Source organism: Panthera pardus, unplaced genomic scaffold (assembly GCF_024362965.1).
Source record: "Panthera pardus isolate Hobbes unplaced genomic scaffold, ASM2436296v1 HiC_scaffold_12, whole genome shotgun sequence".
Taxonomy (NCBI): Eukaryota; Metazoa; Chordata; class Mammalia; order Carnivora; family Felidae; genus Panthera; species Panthera pardus.
The window spans coordinates 5,509,822-5,520,068 of NW_026526677.1; the positions used below are offsets into that span (position 1 = coordinate 5,509,822).

General features: G+C 58.7%; 1 protein-coding gene across 1 annotated transcript; it reads left to right on the plus strand.

The window, feature by feature from the left end:
• Nucleotides 1-7,166: 7,166 nt before the first annotated feature.
• POLD4 (DNA polymerase delta 4, accessory subunit) lies at nt 7,167-8,972 on the plus strand. The gene is made up of 4 exons (XM_019415147.2): nt 7,167-7,475; nt 7,727-7,816; nt 7,996-8,107; nt 8,475-8,972. Exons 1-4 carry the CDS (start codon nt 7,379-7,381, stop codon nt 8,497-8,499), a joined length of 324 nt encoding a protein of 107 aa, XP_019270692.1. The 5' UTR covers nt 7,167-7,378; the 3' UTR covers nt 8,500-8,972.
• The last annotated feature ends 1,275 nt before the right edge of the window (nt 8,973-10,247 follow it).

The window sequence follows — 10,247 nt, forward strand, 5'->3', positions numbered from 1 at the left end:
AGTCCTTCCAACATCTTGTCTGGCCGCGTGTCTTCCCCCTCCCGGCCTTTGCTCAGCCCGCCTCCCCTCTCTGGATTACTTTAAAGGTCTCATGGGTCTGTCTCCCTGCAAAGCTGTCCAACTGCGCCTCTGGTCAGCCACGTGCGGTCAGCCCTCACCTCCCCCGGGACCCCCACCTGTGGTGGCCCCCGGGGGCCCCCGGCAGTGACCCTTCCCTTCTCAATACCCTTCATCTCCTAGGGAGCGTGACTGACTGTGGCCACATCACAAGTGCCAGGCGTGACCCTACTTCCTTCTTGTAGACTGTTTTCAGTGTAAGACAGCAGGTGGGGGGGGGGGGGGGGCGGGTGGGTAAGAGAAAAACTCATACTGGTCTGCAAAGCGAATGGTACAGATGTGATTCAGGGATGACCTCAGCTCCAAGCCCAGCCTCACGGCCTCCTAGCTGAGTGACCTTGGACAAATTACTTAAAGCTCTCTATTCTCCGATTTCCCCATCTGTGAAATGGGGATAATTAAATACCCTTCTAAGACTGTTTGAAGGATGAGAGAGACAATAAAGGTAAGGTGCCCGGCCGCAGCCGCAGCCACAGCGAATAGTGATCTGATCGCCAGTTATTTGTGACAGACTGGCCTGCACTGACACTCTCGTGAAGAGCCACTGGGTGAGCTAGGGGGCTAACTGCTCCCAGGTAACACAGAGGTATTTCGCCAGGGCCTCCGCGAGACAGTGCCCTAAGCACAGGAAGTAACAAATGATGGTGACGTCAATCAGTTGACGAACCTTGCAAAGATCTGCCCATCACTGCGCCGACTGGAGTAGGAAACCCAGCAGAAGTCTGAGACCCGCCTTGGCTCCCGCCCTTATGGAGCCTGCGATCTCTCTGGGAAGAGAAGACCAGCTGACCTGAAGCTACTGACAGGTGCGTGAGTGTGGGTGCATGAGCTATTGGACTTGCTTGCGGGCGAGCCAGGTCCTGCCGAATGTCCCAGAGTCACCTGGCCCAAGTGGGAGGGAACATGCCCCGCCAAGGGGTCCGGGCCCTTCCGGCGGACATATCTGCCCAGACCCCGTCTAGATATCCTGCAGGCCTGCTTTCTGCCTAACAAGAGAGGGAGGGGAGGGCATCCGGGCTGTCTCCACATCGCAGCAAAACCTAGCAGCCTGTAATGTGCAAGGCAGCAAACAAGGGGGCTATGCAGAATACAGGGAGAAGGAAGGTATATCCCATACCACTGTACTGTGTGTTTCTTAGGGGCAGACTCTGAGTTTTCCCCACCTCTCTATCCCAGTTCGGGCTCAAGCCCACGGAAGGTGTTCAGTTAGTGTGTCGAACAAAACACTCTAGAGAAGGGACTGGGACTCCCTCCGCCCTCCCTAGCTCCAAATGCTAGAATCCAAGGCAGAATTGGATCAGCTGTGGAAAGACACAGGCAAAATACTTGGAAGTCAGGGAAGGAGCGATTGCGTCCCTTCAGCGAGGGTGCCGGTCTGCAAGCCCTCTCAGGGAGGCAATGGTGTCTGCAGCCACCGCTGTCCTTCCAGTGCCCAACACACGGTAGGTGCTTCTGCACAGACTCTCAGGGTAGGGTATGGACAAGGGCAGGGCAAGGGTCAGTTCAGTGTGTCTGTCTCCCTTGGAAGCAGAGAGCATCTCGAGGGCACGTTGCACAATTTATTCATCTTTGCATCCCTCTAGCATTTTAGCACAATGCCCTGCACCGAACTAAAGTACTTGATAATTTAATATAAGCTGATTTAAAGAGAGTCAAGACAATAGTGTATGAGAAGCCAAGAGAGGAGAGTTTTAGGGAGGCAGCTGATCAATAGTGTCAGATGCCCCAGAAGCGCTAAGAGAAGAATTTGGGGGAAACCCACTGGGAAACTGGGAGGTCACAGGTGACCTTTGCGGGAGCATTTGGGAGGTAGACTCCAACCGTGAGATGAAAGGAGGGGGTGAGAAAGAAGGAAAAGGGGTGAATGTATTCTCTCGGGCATTTGGTGGCAGGATCAAGGAAGGTTTTTTGTGTGGTTGGTTGGTCTGCTGTTGTTTTTAAACAGAAGAGATGTGAACGTGAAATGGCTGCGGGAGGGGTGGCAGCTGGAGAAGAATGGAGACGGACAAGCAGAGGAAGGGAATCAAAAGGGCCGCTGGACACCACACGGAGCCAGGCGACACCAGCACACACATCTCTGTCGTGGATTGTGACACCCCCTAGCAAGCCGGGGATGGCAGGAGGAGAGGACAGGGTGAAAAGAGGGCACTTCCCAAGGCCGAGGACTGACGGGGCAGGAATGGCAGAGACTCGAGGGTCGGAGACTCCAGAGAGCTAGAAACGGTGCTTCTGAGTGGCCGGGAGCTGCAGCACACGCGGGGTCTCAGAGCCGGGCCTGCAGCAGATGGAAACAGAGGAGGAGAGCAACCGGGGAAGGGCGGGCAAGCACACAAGTTCGCCCGGCTGAGGACACAGAGGGGGCGTCATAAAGAGTAAGGTGGGGGAGGCGGACACAGGGGGCAGCTGAGCCGGAAAGGGCATCTCAGAGTCCCCCAGATAGCCCCCTACCGATGGTGACTGATGGTGTCGGGGTAGGAGCCCGTCCTTTGGGTTTTGGAGCTTCGGACCGTGAGCAGGTGGCTCTTGGTAAATGACAAGTCATCAGGCTCTTCTATGAGTCCGTTGTTGGTTCTCCACCCACCACTGCTCCGGGACCGGTGGGGAGTCTGTGTCGGTTACTCAGGTTCCACCTCTTAAGTGTGGCCTTAGCGTCGGGGGCCCAGGTACGCAGAGGTCAGCTTAAAAACCTGGAATGCCTGGGGCCTGCGGTGCCATGGGAAGGAGGACATTATCTCTGGAAGTCCTTCTGTCCCAGGAAGGCTAGGGAGAGTAGGAGGGAAGGAGAGAAGCTCTCCTCCCCATCCTCTCCATCCAGACAGCACAGAGCGGATTAGGAAGCTCAGCATCCTCTTGGGTATCTGGAAACGCACCCGTGTGTGCGAGGATGGGCACGAGTTGGCGAACGGTCCCTCGGGAGAGGCAACTTCGGGGGCAGGGGTGGGAGTGGGTGTGGAAGAGGTGGAGGGTGGCCAAAGGGCGGTGACGCCTTGCCAGCTTCCTGCCTTTGCAAAGACTGACCCAACATCCAGGACTCGGGGCCCTCGCAGTATGTGAAGAGACTCATTCAAGTGCTCGTCTTACAGACACGCGCACACATTCGCCCACTTGCCACAGCCACCCGAATGGGGAAGGGCCAAGGGAGGCCCTTGTTCCCCTTAACCTAGAGGGTAAGGGCCAGTGATCCGGGCCCCTGACTGAGTGCTCTGATGGGTGGTTCCCTCTCAGCTCCCCCTTCTTCTCTGGAGCCACAACTGTCCCTGCCTTTGTCCCTTCAGTTCTTGAGCTCCCTGACTCAGCCTGGTTCCCCAGTTCCCAGCAGTAGACAAAGCCCTTGTCAGTGGGGTGGGGGTGGGGACAATGAGGAAGTAGCTGTGAGCTTTAGAACCAGAGTTCCAGCCCTTCCTCTCAACCTTCAGGGTCTTCTAGCCTCCCTAGTGCAGAGGTCACCTCTAGGCCCCTCCCCAACTTGCCTTGACCTCTAAGGCCTGGCCAACCGGGTGGAAACGAACTAGGACCTTCCTCCCAGCTAGACAAAGTCTGACACCTGGTGGCCAAGGTGAGAAATGGCCAGAAGGATCCCTTTTCAACTGTTCCCAGAATTTCTCCAGGGCCAGCTGGCCAAGGTGACAGGGGCAGTAATGGGAGAAGGCTCCGAGGGGACGGTTGGGACATAGCAGAAAAGCCAGCCAGTGGCAGAAAAACCCAGATGCAGGGGGACCTTTGCCTTCCATCAGGCTCCTGCCCCTCAAAGCCCACAAGGCCAGAGAACCTGGAGCCGGGAGAGGTGGGGTGTCTGGGAGGGTCACGATGGACTAGGAGGAGTTGCCTGAAAGAATTCTGGTCCACAGGGTGGGGAATGGGGCCCATGGTGTGTGGGCATGTGGGTGGGGGGGCCAGGGATACGAGTCTGGCTGCCCAGAATCTCTAGCTCCGGGTGGGTGGCAGGGCCTGAGGGCCTGAGGGCCTGAGGAAGGGGATGCCGGGGAGAGGGAAGGAGAGCAGGCTACACCCACAGTCTGCTGGGCCCCAGGCAGCTGCTTCTCTATACCTGCCCCCACCTTCCTGGCTCTAGCTGACTCTCTCCAAGACGAGCCCCACTGTGAGCCCCACTAGGGGAGGGAGAAGGGGCTCCTAGGGCACCTGCGCAGTGCTGAGGCCCCCCCACCCTGCCACATTGTCTGAGCTAAGCCAGGCCTAATCCCCTTCCCCTCGGAGCAGTAGACAGTGGGCCTCAGCCTTCAGGAAGGTGCTGGGCTCCTGTTCCGGTCTTCGCTCTCCTTTTCCCTTGGGTTCCCCCAAGACTTTGGTCTTGGCCTCAAGCAAGGCCCTTGAGTGTTCCCAGGCTGAGATGCATCAGCCACTCCTGCCAGTCCCATAACCATCCTCTGGGGGTCAGAGCTGACCCGGAAACAGGCTCCTGGGTCTCAGGAACCTCCCTGAAGGAGGGAGAACTCAGCTCCTAACTCAGACCTCTGGCCTGGCCCTCCAGCCTGAAGCCCAAATTGTGATAGGTCGCACAACAGCAGTTTGGGGGATAGGCTGGGAGGCTGCTTGAGTAGGGCCAGGGGTTCCAGGAAGAAAGGAGATGGGGGCAGACAGGAAGGGAAGGAAGAAGGACAAGACCTGTTGGGTGGGTAGGCCGAGTTACAGAAGGATGCCAGTTGGACAGGGATGGCTCCAAAGCTCCTGGGTGGCAGCTCCTTTGAGCCTTGGAGCTCGGTCCCACTACTACATGACTAGGACAGGAGGGCGATGCTATCTGCGGAGAGTTCCCTTGACTCCAGGCCAGAAAAACAATCCTAGGGTGCCTGCACTTGAGCTGATTGCCTTGATGGGGGAGAGCTACAGGCCAGGCTGGGTGAGAGAGGCTAGCAGGGCCTGGGCCAGGCAGAGCCGGGGGTGGCTGGCGGGGACGGCCCAGACAGTGCCCACAGAGCCGGCCAGGGTGCCAGAGGAGAGAGGGAAATGGGCTCGGGCGGCAGTAGGAGCCACTGTGGCCTCCCAGCGGCACACCTCATTTCACGCTCCCTGGGCGGTGGCAGGGCCCCACGGCTATCAGCTTTCAGGGGTGGGAAGGACTAGGAATGAGGAGGGGTCTGCCCCGCCCATGGCTTCCTACTCCCTCGGGGCTCTGTGGACTCAGGAGTGAGGTGCCACACACCTCTGGGACGCCCCCTGGGGAGAGAGCGGTCAGTCCCACCGAGCCCGGGCACGATCCCTCCGTGGCGTGCTCAGTGCCTGACTGGACTCCGCACCTCAGCCCTTCCCGGGCCTGGTGGAGAGGGCCTCCCTGCTCCCCTCCCCAGTGCAGCAGGGCCCCTGTCTCCCTCAGTGTGGGCCCCACTTAGTCCACGAGGCAGATGGGGGATTAGGCCAGGCCCAGCCCAGAAAATAAAGCAGGGAAGGGCCCTCCAGCTCTGTGCAGTGCATTCGCGAGCTCTGACTCCCACTCGGCCCTCCTCAAGGAAGTGGATGGGGAGAGCCAGGCAGGAGGAGGCCCCTGAAGACATGTCCTGTCCCTGCTCCTCCCCTTTGGCGGTCCACTCTGCAGACCATTTTCCTCTCTTGTGCCCACCTCACTCCTAACGCAGCGCACCCGCACCCCAGAGCAGTGGAAGAGGGGGCAGGCAGAAGCCTCTGAGCGGGCCCGGCTCTCCTGGAAGGAGGAACTAGATGGATCTCTAGAGGGCAGTTAGAGCTGGGCTGGTCCCTGTGCCGATTCCCAGACTCCCGCTGACCAGCGCAGTTGCCTGCTGCCAGGAAGTTGGTGAGGGGGAGGAGGGTGTAGGGGTGACTCAGCGATGACAGGAGCCCAAGGGACAAAGGTCATGGGCGGAGAATTGAGAGACACTGTTTACAGCAGACTGCCTCCTCCAGGAGGTCTTCCAGTGCTAAGGCAGCCCTGTGGTCCAACTCATCTCTGACCCACCCTCTCCCCTATCCTTGTTAGGAACTTTATCCCCGCACTGACAACTGTGCGTCCCGTTTGCCTCCGCTATTAGCCTCTGCGCTCCTGGGAGGGGAGGGGTGGGGAGGGCACGGCCTGTGGTTTAACTGGGGCCCCACAATGCTGTGACTATCAGCACTTCCTACTTTCAAAAACCATTTTATGGGGCGCCTGGCTGGCTCAGTCAGTGGGGCATGTGACTCTTGATCTCCGAGTCATGAGTTCAAGCCCCATGCTGGGGGTAGATGTTACTTAAAAAAATAAAATCTTAAAAAAAAAAAAGAATCATTTTACATCTATTTTAGTTGAGCGAATATGTGGGGAAATGCTGAGGACAGTACTTTGGCATACTGTAAGCGCCATATAAGTGTTTGGTTCAGTGTGGGTATTTTCTGCTCATACTGTCATATTAGTGAGATGGCAGGTTTTACTGATGAAAAACTAGGGATACCAATACACTCTGGCCTCCTGCTCAGTGTGGAATCTTCCTGACTGGTAGGGTGGGCATGGGGCAGGCTGCAGGCCTCCGGGAGAGTTGACAAGGCCAACGCTTGCCTGGACTAAGAGTGGGCAGGGTCTTTGGGCACAGACTGTGAGAAAGGAGCTTTGGAACCCATGGGCTTTTCCAGCCAGGTCTCCTGGGGCCAGTGGGGGTGGGATGGGAGCAGGGAGGGGGCTGGATTAGCCCAAACTCTCATCGGACCTCCAGACCTGCCCCCACTGAGCTCTGCGGGACAAGGGGTGGGAGCGGAGGCCCCAGCTGGACTCTGGGGAGTTACCAACCGGCCACGGGGATTAGTGAGGCTGAAAAGAACATTTGCCTAGGAAGGGCAAACGGGAAGTGAGAGGCTAAGGATAACGCTCTATTAAGTCCCCCGAGACCCACTGCAGACCAGAGGGGCGGAGGGGGGGCAGGAGGAGGTGGTGCCGTCTGGGGCGTCTTGACAGGTCTCCCACCCCAGCCTCGCCCCTTCTCCCCCAGAACACAGCTGCGGCAGCTGCCCCGCCCCCTCTGCCTGCGCCGCCTGCCATTGGCTGAAGCCGGGCCCCGCCCCGCGGAGGTGGCCAGCCATTGGTTTAGGTCTTTAATGTTTGCGTGCTTGTGGGGGTGGGGGACAGGCGTCATTCCCTGGAACCAGCGGACTTCCTCTCGGCTAGTCTGGGTCACCGTGTCTGCCTGTCGCTGGCCCCAGGCTCGCTCTCTGGCCTCAGCCCTCTCTCACTCTCTCTCTCTCAGCAGCTGTCTCTCTCGTGCCCGCTGGCCTGTCTCCTTCCTCGCAGTCGCCTCCTTCTTTGCCTGCCTGGGTGGCCGCCATGGGCCGGAAGCGGCTCATCACTGACTCCTACCCTGTAGTGAAGAGGAGGGAGGGCCCCGCTGGGCACAGCAAGGGGGAGCTGGCGCCAGAGCTAGGTCTCTAAAGATTGGGGGACGGGAGCAGTGGACACCACCGAGGGGCATGAGAGGACGTGGGTGGACGCGGGCAATGGCAGGGGAAGTGAAGTATGTCCTCTACTTCCTAGTCCAGGCCTGGCAACGGCCGGCAGAGGCCAAGGGGTGGCGAGGGCCGGGGAGCAGTGGGACAGCTGTGAAGCGAGCAGCAGGGGGCTGGCCTTGCAGGGCATAGGCCCCGGGCAGGCCTGAGAAGCAGCATGTCATTGCAGGGGAAGAGCCCCAGCCTCTGAGCGTGGATGAAGCAGAGCTGGAGCTGCTGAGGCAGTTTGATCTGGCCTGGCAATATGGGCCCTGCACAGGTGAGAACCCCCTCAGGCCCCAGGAGCACATCCTGGAGACAGTCCTGTCATCCACACATCCCTGAAGCAAGCCAAGCCCCTGCCTGGGTCTACTGAGACTGGGGGGTGTGGAGGCCCCAACACACCCCTCCACACACATTCTCTAGCCTGGACTCAGTGTCTTCCTCCCACCCTGGCAGGGATCACACGGCTGCAGCGCTGGCATCGGGCCGAGCAGATGGGCTTGGAGCCCCCCCCGGAAGTGCGCCAGGTGCTGCAGACCCACCCTGGAGATCCCCGCTTCCAGTACAGGTCAGAGACAGGCCAGGGAGGGCTTTCAGGGGGGCCAGGGTTTTCGTCAGGCACCAGCAGCCTGCTGGCCCCAGGTGGGGGCTGCCCTGACCTGAGGAAGAAATGGGTGAAGGCTCTTGGGCTTTGCTGAACGGGTGACAAGGCTCTACAGGGTGCCTGGCTCAGGAAGGCAGAAGATGGCTTTAATACTTCTTAGCTCTGAGCTAATGGTGGGGGAAGAGTGCACCCAGGGCCCAAGGGACTCTCTATTTAGTACAGAGGGGTTGGCCAAGGACTATAGGCCATGACCAAGAATTGGGGCTGGTGAAATCAGATCAAGGACTTAACTGACTCGCTCTGATTTTTCCCTCCCCCTCCCCTTGCACAGCCTCTGGCACGTCTATCCCCTTTGAGGCACCACCCAAGGCCTCCTGCCTGCGATCCCAGGACCTCAGGACACAAGCGGGAGCCAGTTTGCTGCCCCCTGGCTCAGTTCTGCCATGAGAGTTTGGCTGTGAAGAGTGTGAAGAGGAAAGAGGCTGAATCTGGAGGTCTCTGAGGCTCAGCCTTCCATCTAACCAGCAGGCTCCTGGAGCCCCCTCTGGGAGCCAACACAGCTGAAGTTTGCACTTCCTACATGGAGAGTGGTCTCTGAGGACCAGGACCTGACCATGACCCTTCAGATGCCTGCTACACACCTCCCTGACCTAAATGCTGTGGTCTGGGGAATAGCGTGGCAAAGAGGCACAGCCTTGGACAAAGCCAGACTCAGGCAGGTGTCTAAGAGGCAAAGACACACTCCCCACTTAAGGCTGGGAATCTGAGGGCAGAACTGGCAAGGGGTTCATTCATGCTTATCAATAAAGAACAGAGTCTGGAAGCTTGACCTCCAGTGCCTCAATGTGGCCCTGTTTGGGCTGGCAGCAATCAGCAAGTTGATAGGTGGGAAAGAGCCGGCACCATGCTTTCCCTCTGTTGTCCCATCCTAGATCTGAGATGGAAGAAAGACGCCTTAATAGATGGTGGGGCAAGTCCTCATTAGAGCTGAGCGACCTCTGGCGCCCCCTGGTGGTGTACAGGGAAACTACTCCTTAGTCACCTTCAAAGAGCCGCCAGAGAAGACCTACCTGACCTGCCATCAGGCCTGTCCAGTGTAGCCCACCTCACAAAAATGGGTCCTTTGTCAGAGGGGACTCCATAGGCCCATGCATCATAAAGCCCAGACCTACGCATTCTTAGCAAGCACCTCTGCTTCCCCACACTGGGGCCACCTGGATCCAAAGTACAGTTGGGGAAGTCCAGCCTGCAGGTCCTGCTTGGAGATGGGCATCATCTGATGGGCTTTGACGGGGAACTGGGTGGAGCAGAAACAATGCTTAGGGACCTTGGGATGTAATGGAGTCAGTACTCCTCATACTGTGTTTACCTTCACTCCATCCTGAGCGGACAGACACCACACTACTATAACTCCTTGGGGACAGGCCTACAGAGCAGCCCAAGTGGCCCCCTCAGCCCCCACTGTACTGGGCGCTGCCCATGCCTCAAGCTCTTTAAATGAATAATCTCTAAAGTTCCTAAAGGGCCATCGGGGTACGTTTTGCGGAGAAGGAGCCCGAAGCCCAGAAGGGCTCTGCGGAGTTGCTCAGCAGTGCCAGCAGGTCCATGGTGGCACAGAGATGAGAGGCCACGTGCATCAGGCTCTTCCCATCCATACCCATCCATACCCGTGCCCCTGCCCATTTGCTGAGCATCCTCTGTACGCCGGGCTCTAGAGGTCCTCTTGGGCGTTGTCAGTGGTGAGAGACGAAGGAAGACCCACAGGCAAATATTACGCCACGTGGTGGTCGGTGGCAGGCCACATCAGGGTCAGAGGTCAAAGAACGCCAGGGGTGCTTAGAGAGGTTGATCAGGGAAGTTCCCTGACAGGGCGGCATTTGAGCAGACCTGAGCGAAGTACAGGAATGAGCCTTGCACCTCCGTGGTACTTGGGAGCGAAGGAGCAGCAAGCACACTCCCGAAGGCAGGAGAGTTTGCAGCCTGGTCCTGGACCAGCACGGAGGCCGGCGCAGCCAGGGCAGAGGGAGCGAGGGCAGTGCCAGGGGAGTGCGAGGGGAAATGAGGCCAGAGAGGTGGCGGGCCGGTCCCACAGGGCCTCTCAGGC

Coding starts and splice junctions, on each gene's coding strand:
- POLD4 (XM_019415147.2), top strand. CDS start 7,379: ATGGGCCGGAAGCGGCTCATCACTGACTCCTACCCTGTAGTGAAGAGG. Junction 7,817..7,995: donor GCAATATGGGCCCTGCACAG/GTGAGAACCCCC, acceptor CCACCCTGGCAG/GGATCACACGGCTGCAGCGC. Junction 8,108..8,474: donor GATCCCCGCTTCCAGTACAG/GTCAGAGACAGG, acceptor CCCCTTGCACAG/CCTCTGGCACGTCTATCCCC.